Source organism: Camellia sinensis, chromosome 5, assembly GCF_055761805.1.
Source record: "Camellia sinensis isolate YWXY chromosome 5, ASM5576180v1, whole genome shotgun sequence".
Lineage (NCBI taxonomy): Eukaryota > Viridiplantae > Streptophyta > Magnoliopsida > Ericales > Theaceae > Camellia > Camellia sinensis.
Genome location: NC_138965.1, coordinates 161,610,060 through 161,627,522, shown reverse-complemented (window position 1 = coordinate 161,627,522; position 17,463 = coordinate 161,610,060). Strand labels below are relative to the sequence as shown.

At 31.0% G+C, this 17,463-nt stretch overlaps 1 protein-coding gene and 1 long non-coding RNA gene across 6 annotated transcripts in view; both read right to left on the bottom strand.

Moving 5' to 3' along the window:
- The window catches only part of LOC145790953 (uncharacterized), a 215,388-nt gene extending 207,793 nt beyond the window's left edge, over nt 1–7,595 (bottom strand). The window contains exon 1 of the long non-coding RNA XR_014330415.1: nt 7,410–7,595. This is a non-coding gene — a long non-coding RNA (uncharacterized LOC145790953). The remainder of the gene's footprint in view (nt 1–7,409) is intronic.
- LOC114276085 (plastid transcriptionally active protein) overlaps nt 1–7,946 on the bottom strand; it is a 302,545-nt gene extending 294,599 nt beyond the window's left edge. Inside the window, exons 1-5 of one of the 5 annotated variants that reach the window (XM_082870298.1) lie at nt 7,616–7,946; nt 4,403–4,672; nt 4,106–4,254; nt 3,413–3,464; nt 1,583–3,220 (exon numbers count right to left, since the gene is read on the bottom strand). In XM_082870298.1, coding sequence (XP_082726424.1) covers nt 3,416–3,464; nt 4,106–4,254; nt 4,403–4,576 — 372 coding nt within the window. In that variant the 5' untranslated portion in view covers nt 4,577–4,672; nt 7,616–7,946 and the 3' untranslated portion in view covers nt 1,583–3,220; nt 3,413–3,415. Of the gene's footprint in view, nt 1–1,582; nt 3,221–3,412; nt 3,465–4,105; nt 4,255–4,402; nt 4,698–7,615 lie in introns of those variants that run through there. The other 4 variants (XM_082870297.1, XM_082870299.1, XM_082870301.1 and 1 more) reach the window with 4 other exon arrangements.
- Between the last annotated feature and the right edge of the window lie 9,517 nt (nt 7,947–17,463).

The window sequence follows — 17,463 nt, the reverse complement described above, 5'->3', positions numbered from 1 at the left end:
CATTTTTGTATATGATGTTAGCGCGTGTTGTTCCAAATGTTATGGGTAAATTAGGAATTCGGTGATGTAAAAATTACATTTGTGCCCAAAAAGTTTACTATATTCTTTTTTTTTGTTTTCCCTCCATCCCAATCAAAATGGAAGAAACGAAGATGGAAACATTGTGGATTCCGAATATTAATGGGTGTAAATTGCTTTGTTTGTTGTTTATTTGATTTTGGCAACATTAAACCCTATCTTTGTGTTGTCAATTTTGACGTTTGGTTTTCTCCAAACCCTAGAAATACACCATTTTTGTCAATACAGCAATTATGATCGAGAATTACATTATTCCGTTGTTGGGTTGACGTTACCGACGTATAACTAGTGTGTGTATACTCTTTATTGCCTCGATGGCAGCGTCCTGTATATGTTTCGATATTGTTATTTTACTTCTTTGATAAATATTCTGATTGTATTGTCGACATCGTTGTCTATTTTTATATGTAATGTTGGGTCGATAATGTTATAGGTTCATCGTATTGTTGTTGTATGTGAATGGTAATGTGAATATGGAGTACATTGGGATTTTGGTAGTGTGATCATTGTTCTGTTGTGAGTTCTGTATGTGTAAACGTCATTTGATAAGTTAGTATAACTTTGTGTTGCCGAACAATAATTGTGTTGTCTAACGTTGTGATTTTTGTTAACCACATTTTGTCATTGTAATGTTTGTATTAACATGTGTTTTGTACACGTGAAATGACTCCTGTTTGTTGACACTGTTATGATTATTGGGGATGTAGTAGTGTTTTAGTGGTTTAAGTCATTTAAATGTTAACTAATGTCAATGTCATAATAGAGACGAACACCACACCAGTAACACCACAAATAGGGTAACATCATCCACACACAAATCACTCCACCAAATCCACACACACACAAAAAAAAAAAAAAAAAAAAAAAAAAAAAAAAAAAAAAGAAGTAAAAACCTACTTTACACATGCACACTCAACATCAAGAAAAAAAATCAAAAAAAATCACACACAAGAACAAACAAGTAAACTCCCAAATCCCCAAATCAAGAAAATACAACATACCCAAAATAAAAGGACACCCCACCGCCCGCCCCCCCCAAAAAAAATAAAATAAATAAAATAGTCTTCCTGCACGAGACACTACAAGATTTCGAGAGGGCTATATATGTACACATCCTTCAGCATGCAAAGAGACTGTTTTGTGGTTTGAACCTGTGACATCTTGATCACAACGGAGCAAACACAACATAATCTAGGACATTACTCCTGTTAAAATCAATACTGGATGGTCTTCTCAAACTTGGATACAATATGAAAAGAATCACATTTGGGGTTTGGCAACAATCCTGCATATATTTATCAAAAAATATACATTTCTAAAAAATTGGCAACAAAATAAAATGGACGATTTAAACTTCTATGGACCAAACTTTCAATTGCCCATAATTAACATCAAAATGTTCTATACAACACAATCCACAACCTTTGTTGTTAACCAATGCAAAGCAATTTCTGGCCCTAGAGATGGTCAAGGCCATGATTAAATACGCAAAGTGGCAAAACAATTAATCAACCAAGGATAATTGAATTTACAACCACTGTCCCACATGATGATTTCTTTGGTTCTAGAGCCAGTTTCTCATTTTCTTCTCTTTACAAAGTGGAATATAATTGTTTGTATATATAAACAATGAACATACCTTGATGGTAGTCCAATAGCCTAGCCTCCCCATTATCATATTCTTGGATGGTACATTGAAACAACCTTACAAAACACCAATTAAGCAAGTATAGAGAGAAACTCAAGCCTCCCATCAACACTCAATAACACAAAACTTCAAAAGGTCCATTACTGATAACATAGGGGCTGTCAAGAATGCTGCTGGGCATCATGATATGTATTAGCACTTTGAACAAACCATCTACTAGAGAAAATAGAGATATATCGAAATGACTTTGACAATGGATACCTTGAATTTCATTTGGTTTACGCCTAGTGCACAACCACGTGTATGGGCAAAATTATACTCATCTTTAGTTGCATAAGGTATGCAATACAAAACACAAACAAGTTTGTTGCCAATTATATTGATGCAATTCTATATCAATCCAATTTCTAGATCACAGATTTTGCCTCTGAAGATATTTTCCTTACTATGTTTACTTATTTTATCCATGTTATTTGATCTTTTTGTCCTCATTTTGCAGTTGATGAATCCTTCTCAAGCATGACATGACCATCTAGAAAAACTTATTTTTCAACATTTTAGCTACACATTTTTCGATGGTCATCTATCAAAGCCCCAACATTGTTTGAATACATTAACATAATCAATGCGGTCCTGGTAGCATGACATGTGCTATAAAGACACTAATCGAACGTTTACAGCATAATACACATCACTCATCACTCAACAAGGCATTTAATAGATCCCCTAAAGATTACTTTTGCAAGTTCACTTTGATACCAGTAGTACAAATCGAAACTTGACAAACAGAAAATTGTTGCTTGAATGATCATTTACATCAATGTTAAGCTTCAAACTGGGGGTGCAGTGAATCTCATCTCAACTCCGTTTCATTCCTATTCATCGTAGAACTAAATCAACAAATTTCACAACTTCCTAAATACAAAATCAAACAACTCACATTGAGGACATTGAGGTCAGTTTGTTTTAAGTCAAATTTCGATTAATAAACTGTGTTTCCTTTGCCTACAAAAGATTAGATGCAAGGTTTCGGAATCTTATGAAGCTCAGTGTCTACAGAACATAAATAAGCTCAACAAATTCCAACCGAGCACCCCCACTAGAACCGTCATCCATGAATCTATACGTAACTTGCCATGATCTTGAGCAAATACAATTTCACATGGCTTTTTGTGTGTGTGCGCGCGCACGCGCGCATGTAATATATAGTTTAGGTATGTATGATTAAAACTACCCCCTATGAACATTACGAATTGTTAAGATATCCAAAACTATTGAGCACATTGAACCCTTAAATTTAATGTTGTCAGACAAGGACCTGTCCCTTGCACAACAAATTTATACACCAACATGAGTATTCAAATGAAAATTACATCAAACATCTTATGCTTACAATATGACCCTCCAATTCACTACTCTTCAACAAGATATTTTTATTTTTGGACACACACTAATAGGTCTAACATGGTTGAGCATTCCTCTTATATTTGATGGCTACACAAATTGGCAATAATTTCACAATTTAGCTACATATAATAATCGAAGAGAATCTACAGTAATGATGGATTCAAAAGTTGTACAACTTCACATACAATTGTAATAAACAGATACCATGATCGAATTCACATAGAAAACAACTCTGCTAAAAGAAATAAAACAGAAACAATTGTAAATCCAATCCTCTACCTCTTAATTGTAGTAATAACCTTTTCCCAAACAGTTGAGACAGCGTTGTACCCTATAATTAAGATCACAAATTTCAATCCATATAATTCTAGTCAGCATGAACAATTTGGATTCAAGAAATTGTGCAAAGTTTAAAAGAACCATTGGAGAAGAAAGGGGAAAAAAAAAAAGAGAGTTATTTTTATTTTTATCTTCTAAACTATTGTCATTTTTTCCATTTCATCCTAAGAGTATTAATTTTTATTTATTTAGCCCAATTTCAACTAATGTGGCCCAATTGAAAAGATCACTTCAAAATTTGAAAAACTTAAACTGTACAACCAAACAATCATTTTTGTATTCATCATTTTGAAATGAGGGGTGGAGAATATGGGTATTTGATTGTAAGGTATAAATTGTCTAATATAGTGTAAGTAATAAAGGTGGGTGTTTAGTTGTATGATTTAGATTGTCTAAATTATAAAATTATCTTTTTGCCCATTAGATTAGGTTTCCATCATTATTATTTTGGACATACTATCTCCAATGGAATCATATGAACTGAACTGATAAACTTTATGATAGAATTGATAGTTTATGAATGAAATTTAAAAAAAAAAAATGGCAATGTTTTAGAGGATAAAAATGAAATTAACCAAAAAAAGGAAAAAAAAAAGAAAATACAGAAAAGAAGAAATGAGTAAAGAGAGTGACCTGTTTCCATCACAAGTAGGGCAAAGACAAGGGTTTATAACTAGAGGATCATACAGAGGTGACCAATGTATTGTTGATTTCCCTTTGCACAATTTGCAAATGTAAAACCCTTTTCCCTTGCACACTCCACATGCCAATGCAAATTTCTTCTGCACAAACCAAAACCCCAAAACTCAAAATTCAACATATTTACTGTTCTATTACAATTCTTAGATACTATAAACACTTATATATATATATATATATAGAGGGGAGAGAGAGAGAGAGAGAGAGAGAGAGAGGGAGGAGTATAGTTACCTGTTTGGCATCGACGATTGCTTGTAGGGTTCGAATGGTGGCAGAGGTAGCTAGAGAGAGAGTGAGAGCTCCGCCGACGAGCATAGCGGCGGCTGATGCTAACTTGCGCAGTGGGTGTGGAACACCGCCACCCCCACCCCCACCGCCACCGCTCGCCATTGTCAAAGTAGTCATCTACTGTTAGTACAACAATGGATTGGAAATACCTGATGTGATTTTGGGGGTTTGGCAATGAAATGAAATCTCAACCGTTAGATTGTTTGATCAATCCTGTCCGTTCATCACAAAAGAAGTACTGTAACCAGTTAAAAATAAAAAAAAACCTGACTCAACTATAACTTGGCAATAATTACAACTTTTTAACTCAACAATGATTGTGACTTTCTTTTTTTGGGGGGGGAGCTCTAGGGATGGCAATGGAGGGCAATGGGGTAGTTATTAATTCCCTATCCCCATTCCCCTATAATTATTTTTACCCATTCCCCATTCCCCATCCTCTATGGATACTACCCTCCCCATCCCCTAATCGGTTTGGATTTTCCCCAACCCAACTTGACCCTATTTTTTTTTTTTTAATTTTTTAATTTTCCCCAACCCAACTTGACCCTATAACCAAAGCTAAATATACATTTAATTTAATTTTTTTTGACTTAACAACAAAATCAAATACACATTAATTAATTAATTAAGAAGTTCGTTTTAAAGTAATCGAATATATAATTTTAAGACAATCAAATAAGTTTTTAGTGATTGAAAAAAAAATAAAACATTATATAATTGTTTTCATCTGATGGCGCCACATCACGCCACATCAGAACATTTTAAAGACAATAAAAGAAAAAACAAAATCTTACAAGAATCATGTAAAAGGGAGATTTAATATTAAATTAAATCAATAACTCAAATGTAATCAGGCCCAAATTTCTTACAAATTTTTCAATCGAATTTCATTGACATCTATATTTACAACACACTAATTCAACTAAAAGCAAAAGAAATAAAAAAATAAAAATAAAAAAACAAAAGGTAAAAGCAACAAAAATTCCAATTCAACAATGCACATTCAACAAAAATTCCAATTCAACACTCCAACAGCAGTAGCAACACTCCAGCAACAACAGCATTTCATCAAGACTAATCTGTGCATAAGCCCTGTCAAGATCTGTCTGCACCAAATCTATACAATTAACATGATAAGGCAGCACTCCCACTTGGTGGTGAAGCATGTTTTTGAAGCTCCGTCACATTTTGTATTCCCAAAAAAGTCCAAAAAAATATATTAATCCATTGTCTGATTTCTTTTTTTTCTTTTCAAACCACTTAAGATGAATATGTAACTTGATTGATAGATGGAATTACATCACTAACCATCAAGTCTCTCCCTTTTTTATCTCTCCACTTCCAGTCTCACTATGTATTAAACTCATTATCTCTCTTCTCACACTCTGATACGGTAAGGTAATGTACGGTTAGGATTATTTTTTAATTATAGTATATAAAAACCCTGAATTATAAAAACCAAAAATAGATAAAATCATGCTCACAGTGCAAGAGATTCTCCTAGTACAGAATAGATTCTCCTACTAACAAAATGACTAAACGGAACATAAAGACATTTTCATATTCAAGTTCTAAACATCAGAAAAAAAATTCCAAAAAATATACCTCATTTAAGTTAAGGTAAAAAACACATCCTCTACCATTCATCTTAACTAGATCAAATCAGTGATGCCATCTAAATGTTCCAACTCAAATCTGACTTGGTGTACCAGAAAAATTAGAATTAAGCAAACACATTTCACAAAGATAAATGAAGGAAAGATAATAGTAATAGTAATTCTCATTCTAGACCAGATAAGTGATGATAAAAATAATGTCTCCCTCACATTTTGGCCATGTTTGATTGGTTAGTCATTTACTAATGAACTCTTCAAAATAAATCAAAAACCCTTGTTCTAATGATAATAGTAATAGTACATCACTAATGCTGAGCTGCTGTTTATTACATTCTGAGAAGGGGTTCATATGCTAATGGAACAAGTTCTAAATGTCTCAAAAATAGTTGATACAACCATCAGGCACAGTGTTATCCAATGCAAGTACCTCCGAATCAGCCATACAGATACTGGAATTCTGAATATTAGTGTCTCAATTGAAACTATGTTCCTGATAGTGTTTACACCTAAGATTATTGTGATATAATGTCTAAATTTTGAGAAGTAGCAAATGAGCTTTAAAAAAAAAAAAAAAAACCTAACTGAATGAGAGTGTGGCTAAATCAATTACATGTCTACAATCTTGGGAAAAAAATACCCTCCCAACTCTCATTATGATCTAAAATCTGCAGTAAAAAAGGTTCTCTTTGAACAAAAGACAATGAAAGAAAATGAAAATGACATGCTTGGGGAAAGATGAGGACAACTTGTCTGATATTAAAGATTGGGATGAACTGTCTCAGCCATGTAGAACTTTGTGGTTGTAATTGTTATTGCTTTGTCCATGTAGTAATGGCCATTTTATTAATGAAAAAGATGATGGCAAAAGTATAGATGCAAGGAGCAATACCCATTCTGATTATTTGGACTCTACAAAGGCAGTGAATCTGGAAACAGAACCAGATTCGGCTCCAAAGAAAAGGGGTAGGAAGCCTGTATATATATACAGGTATATACATATAGATTTTTGTGCTACATCAGTTGAAAATCAAAGTAAACGCCATGAAAAAAAGGCCTATTAAGATGAAAAAAAAAAAAAAAAAACCATCAAAAAATCAAACCCAAAGATTAAAAATTGAAAGCCCTCAAAATTCAAGCATCTACCTATAAATTAAATGACTAATTACTATTCTAACAATTAGCAAAACCTGATAAAGCAAAGCCCTTTTGTTTACAAGTCACAAGAAGCTAAGTACCAATTCAATTAGATAGCAAATCAATCAAAACCCATCAAAATTAACCAAAACCCATTAAAATTAAACAACCAAAACCACAAAATTCAACAAAGCCACCTGACGATTAAGCGTGGTAGGGTCATGCCTGGACCAGAACACATCAAGCAAGGTCTTATAGCTACACTCCTTGGGATCATACTGAACCCTAACGACCTCCGAGTGGTTCGTAGTCCCCGAAAACGCGTCGTTGTAAGAGGGGTCGTGAATAGCCAGAGAACAAGAGAGACCGAGAGAGAGAAAGAGAAACGATTGATAGAACTCACCAATCTGGAGAACTGTGTTAAGCGCCAACGAGATCGCCGGAGAACGATAGAACTCACCACGCTGGAACTCTGTCCTGGAGTGGGAGTGAGAGAGAGTGAGAAATCAAATGAGCAGTATCTGAAGTGGGAGTGAGAGGGAGCGAGAAATCCCAAGCTGTGTCAAAACATATGGAGAAATGAGCAGTATCCATTTCCCGACCCATTCCCCGATGGATAATTAAAATTAGATCACCGACCCGATGGATAGAAAAATAGGGAGACCACGTATTTTTGGGTTTGATTTTTGTTGCCATTCCTAAGGAGCCCCATAACTTTTTTTTGAATCTCAATTGATTGTACGAGTTACAAACATATATAAATAATTGAAATCTAAAAGAGTTGTAAGAATCTAAAAACAGGGGTCCTAAATTTTTTTCTTAATTCATAGGATTTATTTGGAAAGTGAGTTAATTTTTTGGTTATTTTAACTTGAGGTTAAAAAGTCTTATTTGAGAAATTTTTTTTTAACTTTTTTAACTTTTTATAAGAGAAAAAATATAATAATTATGGATTATATGTAATATTTTATCTTATTGAATTAAAAAATCTATTTTATTTATTTATAATTATTTTAATTAAAAAAATCTTAAACCTTAACTTTTCACACGAGCTCATAGTAAAACATCTTTCCTAGTATGGAATTGAACGAAATGAAATGAAAATAGTACGAGAGGGCTAATAAAATATTGAATGGGGTAGAATATTTATTTATATGTTATGGGTTTGTTTGGGATGTGAGTTGACTTTTTAATTTTTTGATTATTTTATCTTAAGACTTAAAAATCTCATTTGAAATAAGTTTTTTTTTAGATTTTTTGATTTTTATGAGAGAAAAAATGAAATGATTACGATTTAAATGTGACATTTTATCTTATTGACTTTTTAATTTGCTTTATTTTTTATGGCTATTTTAGCCAAAAAGTCCCAAACTTTTTCTTTCCAAATGAGGGCATTGTTTAGTTGTCGATATGGAATATGATCATAATTTTAGTTTTTATGTTTAATTATAATGAAATGAAATAAATTTTTATTAGTATTATGTTTTTTCAACAAGTTAGTAATAAATAAATTAAGATTTATATTGATAAAGACGTCACTAATTGTTAATTTTTAGTGATAGTTTGAAAATTTTCATAAAAAATATCACTAATTATAAAGTTTTAGCGTCAATTTAAAAAAATTGTCACAAAAAAATCACTAATTTTTAACTTTCAACGATAGTTTGAAAAATTAGTCAAAGAAAAACATTACTAATTGTCAATTTTTAGCAATATATGTAAAAAATCATTACAAAAAATTATTTTTGGCAACAATTTAGTAGAACTTATTGTCAATAGAATTGAATGAAAATTAAGTTTAATTATTAGAACCTATTGATAGTTTATCCTAAAAAATTAGAGAAAGTAATATCACAACTTATAATAACTTTTAGATAAAAATTTATCATCTTCTTTGGGTGTGTTTGATTGGACGGACTGAAAAATGGGGGATTAGAATCCATCGGACTTGAGTCCTGAGACTGTGAATCTCCCGGACTATTTGGTCGGATTGGATATATATCATGTGTTTGTTTTTTCATAGGATTAGATGTCTGGATAGGACTATTTTCAGTGAATCCAACGTTTGGTTGGACGGACTAGATAGGATAAATGAATAAAAGACTATTTTACCCTTTTTCAATTGTTTACTAAGTAATAGCAATATTAAACATATCTTTAATATTTTAATTATTTTTAGTAAACATTAAACATACTAATGGCTAAATTTTGTTTAAAGATATTTAAACATACTAATATTGATAAAATTTTTTGACTGGTATAGATTATTTTTATTTAAACAAATAAAAATTTATTGTTGAAATTAAACATACTAATGGTTAAATGTTTAAATTTTTATTTAAACATTTAACATTGAAATTATTTTGATGTACAGATTATGTTTAAACAATTAACAATTAACAATTAAATAAATGTTGATGTACAGATTATGTTTAAACAATTAACAAATGTTGATGTAATTAACAATTAACAAATGTAGATGTAATTAAATGTTGACGTATTAAAACATAATTTAATAGATGTTAAATAAATATACATGTTGATGTACAGATGTTGAAATAATTTAATAAACATGTTGATGTACAAATGTTTAAATGTTTAAATAAAACATAATTTAAATAAATGAAATTATTTATTGTTGAAATTAAAAATTTAATTGTTTAAATAAAACATCTATTAAATTTAAATAATGAAATTAAATAAAACATAAACAAAATTTTAAAATAAAACATCAATAAAATATCTATAAAAAATTATTTTAAAAAATTAAATAAATAAAACATTAATAAAAAGTTAAATAAAATTATTTTATTTTTAAATTGAGACATTTAAATTTTATTAAATTTTATTAAATATAATACATAATTAAATAGTAGGGGGTCAAAATTGTCATTTTCGCATCTAATCCAAACAGTGATTAGTCCCCCAAAACAATCTGCCCCCAGGACAGGATAGTCCCCCATATGGGGGACATGGAGTCTGGCCAGACATGGAGTCCGCCGGACTAAAAAAAAATCAAACGACGGATAAGGAGGGAGGCCGGACATGGAGTCCAAATAGTGAATAGTCCCCCCCTTATCCTCCAATCAAACACACCCTTAGTTATTTTGGAAAATATTTAATTATTTTTTTAATTATTTTTTGAAAAGACATTTAGAAAAGTAGAAAAAATATTGCAAAACCTACCAATGTCAAGTCCTCGTATTGTGCCAGTTAAGGTAACTATTCGGAAACGAGGAGTTAAGGTAGACTCGGTTTGCCCAAGGTGTCAAGAACATGATGAAGCATTGGAACATTTGTGTTTTCATTGTTCGTTTTCCAAAAGGATATGGTTTGGATCAAAGCTGGGTCTTAATTTTGATATCGGGCAAGAATTACGGGAAGAGGATTTGATTGATTTTTGGTTACATAATTAATGCGTTTGATGAGAGTGCTATTATAGAAGCAATCAAAGTTCTTTGGAGTATTTGGGTTCATAGAAATCGAATTGTATCTGATGATCACATTATTGATCCACTTTTCCACCATCCAATTGATTAACAATTTGAGATTGAAAATTTTTCTTGATATGACTTTCAAAACAATGGCCAAAAAGGAGATCGGAGGCAACTTGAGTTTTTCATGTTATGTCTAATGTTGTTTCACGGTGTATAGATCCAACTTATAAAGTATTTTCGGTGGATGGCACATGGCATCAAGAGACAGAACAAGTGGTTGCTGCATGGGTGGCGGCCAATAAAAATGGATGTAAGGTGGCATCTAGAGCATTTTCATTCCAAGCGCAATCAGCTCATGAAGTCGAAAACCGTGGTTGCATAGATGTGCTTCAATGGCGCTTTTCTCGAAATCTCAAAACAGTGCTAATTCAGACGGATTGACAAGGGTTGATTAATAGTTTGAAATCATGTGTTACTATTGACTGCTTCTCTAAATCTTTAATAGATGACATGTGTAAGAAGATAGACTATTTTTGTATTTAAGAAGATGCGTCGTACTATTGTAAAGCCTCCTCGTATGGCAGCAAAGGTTGCCTTGCGTAAAGGTAGCCAATTTTGTTTGGTTTGTTAGTTTTATATCTATATAATAAGGCACAAAAGTTTTTGAAAATATGTTAGAGACAATTGTCCTACTAGGACATTTTAATGGTCCTGATTCATTTATATATTTAGATGGACAACTCAGATGAAAACCTTCTCTCTCACTCTATCTGAATTTCTCGCCCAAGAGCCACAAACTTTGCAACCACCCATCCTTATCTGTCGCACCTCACCTTTCCACTTTTTAAATTTTAAAACACACCCATCCACTCCCTACAAAAAAGAGACTCACGCTTATTGAACTCTCTCTATAAACTCTCCTCTTTTTTATTTAGATGGACAGCTCAGATGAAAACCTTCTCTCTCACTCTATCTGAATTTCCTGTCCAAGAACCACAAACTTTGCAACCACACATCCTTATCTGTCGCACCTCACCTTTCCACTTTTTAAATTTTAAAACACACCCATCCACTCCCTACAAAAAAGAGACCCACGCTTATCGAACTCTCTCTATGAACTCTCTTCTTTTTTTCTTTCGGTCTCGCTCCAAATTTTCAATTTTCAATTTTCAAAACACCTACCCTCAACCATGGTACTGCTCATCACCTCATCCAGTCATCACCTATGTCACTTCCTCCAGTCATCTCCACGCCAGTTCTATCCACAAGCAGGGTATGAAGAACTCTCTCTCTCTATCTATCTATCTATCTCTCTGTGATTGCTCTATTTTTTTATTGTTGTTTTGTTTGTAAATCTGTAGATGGGTAGAGCACGAACCGATGAAGATTATGGAGAGTGAAGATTTGTATGAGCAAGGCAATTGACAAAGCCATTGTAGATGGGCACAATGTTGACGGTGGACTTAAGGCAATCGAACTCACCAATTAGAGAGAAACAACGGTCGTTTGGAGCAAATCTATTGGCCTCCATCTCTATAACACCATTGTTTGGATGGATGTTTGTACCAGTTCCCTATTCATTCATTGATTCATCTTGTTTTTTTTTCCTTTTTTTTCTTTTTAATTATTATTATTATTTTATCATTTTGTTTGTGCAAATTGAAGATCTAGAATCGTGTTTGTATTCTTATCAATACCCATTTCTTGAATTGTCTATTTTTTTTTATTTTTTTTTTCCTTTGTAAGGATATTTTGTTCTTTGAATGTGATTTTATATTGTGTGATTTTATCAAAAACTGTTGCATGTGATGGCCTACCATTACTTCTTCTTTTTTTTTTTTTAAAAAAAAAAAAATTACTTTTCCTGGTATTTGAAACATGAGCCTTTGATTTTTTTTACCGAATCATTATTCATCTATTATATTCGCATATATAGTGGTGCTGATCATGTGCGAGATGGTAAGCATGCACTATTAAATAAGTTTTAGTTATTTTTGCATCTATAGGTGCACACACAATAACACAATAACTATCATCTTTCATAATTAATATTCCAGTTAATTTTTTTTTATAAATTGGGTTGAAAGTGGGAAATATATAAGAGTATATATATAATAATTCATTTACATAATAATTTAGAAAATCAAATCACTTAATCAATTAGTTTCAACGATTGATTGATAGGACTTTACTCCTGATAATTAATCAATTAGGTAGTGTTTGGTTCACTATAATAAAGTTCAAACATTCCTTACACTTCTCATGTTTGGTTGACTAAAATAATAATAAAAAATTCATTACAATGAGAGTCATCATTAACTATTATAAGGAGATGATCATTTCATAGGAAAGTGTAAGAAATTACCATTTCATTTAATTTCATCTCATTTCAGTGTACCAAATATAGCATAAATGAGATTGAAGTGTTTCAAATATGATTAGTGTTCTGATAGGAAGTGTTTCAATTTGGGAGAAGTGCAATTTATCTTGGGAAGATTTTTTTATTTATTAAAAATATCAAAAATGCTACATATTTTTTTAAAAAATACAACTTTATAACTCTCACACACCTGTGATTGGTTCAAGAAGAAAAGAAAAAAAATAAAAATATATGATTGGTCTACATCATTTTGAAAGTCATGGATGTTCCTAATTTTGGGGGTTCCTGAAATTTATTTGGGTTACTAATAAATTGGTGTTTCATTTAAGTTTCATGTCTTCATTTAGGGATTTTTCTCCTTCCCGTGAATTCATTACCTACTCTTTGAAAAGAAAAAAAAAACAAACAAAACAAAACAAAAAATTTGAATACATCACTTTCTAATTTTGATTTATATTTTAATGTCATCATTAATTGCACCGTGCCTTCAGGTACGAGCATACGCTAGTATCTATATATGTAAGAAGTATTTACCTGCTTGAGGTTTGTACTTTTTTTTCCATTTTGCCATTCTATTATTGTTGATTCTTCATTATTGCTTTATACCTTTTAGATAATTTAGTCACTGTGAAAATTCACATTAAATTATTCTTAAAAGAAAATAAATAAATTAATTAATTAATTAATTTTCTCCAGAGTCTATCTGAAAATATATATTAGTTTAAAAGTTAGTTTTAAATTAACCCAATTCAATCACTAACAAAGACATTATTAAGAATAATAATTTTGTGGGTGTTCAATATTTGTTGTTATAAATTATTTTAATTAGGATTCAATATGATAATTATTCTTACTAAATACCTTAGTTAAAAATCTTAGTGTATCAATTTTAAGAAACCCACACAAATACACACAAAAAAAAAGAAAAAAAAAAGAAAAAAAAGAATCAAACTTTGCAGATTTTTGGTGGCAACTTTTCCACATATTGGATTGCATGTTATTATAGAGAAGGAGAGCCCATTATACTCTTGGAATTGAGAGAAAGTAAACTCATAGAATGAAGAGAGATTGATGAGAGAGAGAGAGAGAGAGAGAGAGAGAAAAGGGCTCAGCTTGATTATCTATATATACATAAGTATGTCTACTCCTCCGGATCAGTGAGGAGAATAGAGGCAAAAAAAAAAATGAGAAAGAAAATTCTGTGAGCAACAAAGCAGTAGAAGGAAAAGAAGAAGAGTGGGAGATTAAGGTTGCATATTTTTCTACCATTTCACTATTCCATTTCAATCCTACAACTAGGTAAGAAAACACTCTCAACCCTCTCATTTTTTTTTAATTCTTGAAATTTTCAAATTATATTCATATGATAAAATGACTAATTTATAGATAGAAATTTTTATATATGTATGTAAATTTTGTGACGTGTACATCAAATATTTGAAAATATTGATAGTCTAAAAGTCATGGTATTATTGTGAAAATAGGCTTGCATGTGTAGTTTATACCATTAAAGAGAGGATTGAAGAATTTATTTGGTCCTTGAATCTGTCAAAAAATTTGTATGAATTTTTAGACAATTTTATACTCAAAATTTGAAGATATTTTCTTCTACAAAGTTGTTTAGAATGATATCTACTTCATCCATGAATTTTTGTAATAGTTATGGAGTTTTTTAAGAATTTATACAGATTTTTAACCAAATCTGGAGCTATAGGCAGATTTTACTATGTGTTTGAAAAATCATTAAAAATTTTATATTAAATCAAATCTTTGTAGATTAAAAATCCATGCATGTGTGTAACTATGATTTATTGGTATCTAAATTATTATTTCATACCATGGTTTAAATAAATTTTTTATTTAAATTTTGTACAATTATTTATTATTGTGTGACATATGTAATATTTTATGTTAGAAATTTTAATGAATTGGAATAACATTATTAGTAATTAAATGTTGAATTATTGTGAATATCTCAACAAGTAAAGAAACACAAAATTTAACTAATGATACATTAAAATTTAAAAGTGATGGGGTGAGCTCGGTTTAGAATATTGCGCAAGTGAGTTGCGAACCCTAACATGACACGGGAAGGTATTTCGGCTCTTATCGGTGTAGGCGATATAAGGTTGGTGGTGCGGGTGTCACAACATAGACCGTTCCCTCGGGGCAGATCGTGATGTTATGACTCGGGTATATAACACTGGTGCGTGGGCATCATTGGTAGTTACAGTAAGTAACATTTAAACATTTGACCAAGGGGGAGTCAGAATTGCCCGTGTCTATTGCTTAGCGGTTGAGTGGAAATAGTGCTCCGCGAGGAGTTACTTAAATTTATCTGATAAACTAAATTTATGAAACTTTAAAAAGAAAGGTGGGCATATTCCTTATGATGAAATGCTGCTTCCGTTTGTTATATTTTTTTTATTTGATTTGTTATTATCTATTGTTATTATTTCAACTGACAACATTCCTTTTATGCTTACTAAATGTTACTTGTTATTCTGTTACTACACATTATTCATAAATTGTGAGTATTATTATCAAGGTGGGTATTTTTGGGTTGTAGTATCTTATTGAGCTCGTCGCTCACTGGCATTCCCGTTGTCCTGACGTTTTATGCTAGGTACCGAAGAAACCGAAAGAAACACCAAGGCCTTACAAGGCGACACTCAACCTTGGTTAGCTTGAAGAGTGTCCAAGATCCATGAACCATTTTTCTAAGTTTCTAGTTTTTTTTTTTTTTTAATGTTATATTCATGTTGTTTTTATGTACTAAGACTAAGTTTTAAGTTTTTATTGGAGTTGTAATTTAAGAACTTTTAATTTCTGGATTGTTAATTAATGTTAGTAATATTGGTGACAACATTGATGAGGGGTTAGTTATTAACAAAATTGATTTTAATTTCTAAATCTTATTATGATATCCTCAAATCTTGGGGTGTCACAATCACTTTCTTGGATTTCTTGGTAAATTGACGCTTTCTTTATTTTAATGACTTTAGCCTCACGTAAGGCTCAATGATTACATATGGGGAAAATTATTTTATTATTCTTCTTACTTTGAGAATATTACAACTCACCTTTATTTGTTCTACCTAATGTAATTTTTTTGGTTTTGAAGGTCCTTTATAACATTTGGATATTTTGGTTTCATAGATTTTATAACTTGCTTTTTACACTATAGGACATGTGATTTTGTAAAATATCAATAGTCAAAAGAAGTTTGAATTTCTCTCAAATTAAAATCTAAATTTGGAAAAATTTGAGATATTTGTGAAGTTCATCATATGTACCATTTTGATAAAGTAAATCAACCACAACATTTTTTTTATTGCATTTGTTTTTTAAAAAAAAAATAGATAAGTGTATTTTTCAAAATCGACCACTATTTTCTTAAGAGACAAACAAAATAAGATAAAAAAGTTACAATCATTGGATCAATCTATTTATTTATTATGAATGATATACACGAAAATTCTTATAAAATAGATTATTAAAACGGGATTTACGGTTAACTCTATGACCCCTAAGTTCTCTCAAGATTAGATTCGAAGGTAAAAGAAGTTAAAAATAATTACATATTTTTATTCTATCATAAGAATAACTTCAATTATACAAGTGTAAAGTCATTCTTTAACTTCAATTATAGAAGTGTAACTTCAAGTACTGAATCTTACAATTTTAATCAATAATATCAAGTAAAGGCATCATGTGAACTTGCATGTGGACCATAACATAATTTTTCATAATCTTTATAATAGCCCGGACCAAAAGTATTGTAGAGTCCAAATCTTTGTTTGATTTGATTTTTAAAGTTTATTTTTAGAAAGAAAAATAATTGTAAAAAACTAAAATTTATTTTGGTGACGAGAAAAAAATTAAGGGGTTTTTTTTAAGGGTCCCTAGTATTAAGACTTTATAGTATAAAGGGCATCTAATATTTTCATAATATCTAAGGTCTCTCAATTTGATCCAGAGAAATTCTGGTCAAGAGAAATTTTGCTCCAGAGAAATTTCAACCCAGAGAAATTTCCATCCAGAGAAATTTCAAACCAGAGAAATTTGAAATTTCTCTTGTTTGTTCAATTTTTTTGATTTTCTATGTTTTGAAATTTCTCTAGGGTTGAATTTTCTCTAATTTTCTCACAAATAACTCTGTGATTTGCTGCTTTGCTTGCCTTCACTCTTGGTGTCAAGCAAATTATGGGAATTTTTCTAGACTTTTCCAGAGAAATTCTCTCTGGAGAAATTCCCAAATCTCTCTAGATGAGAATTTCTCTGGAGAGAATGAGAGATGAAATCAAACAACATCAATATTGCTCTCCTTCTCAATAAGAGGGTTTCAAATTTTGATTTCACAAATACTGGGTTTTATACAAATTAAGCATTCCAAGTTCCAGCTCGAAACCAAAGAATTTCTCTGGACCAACC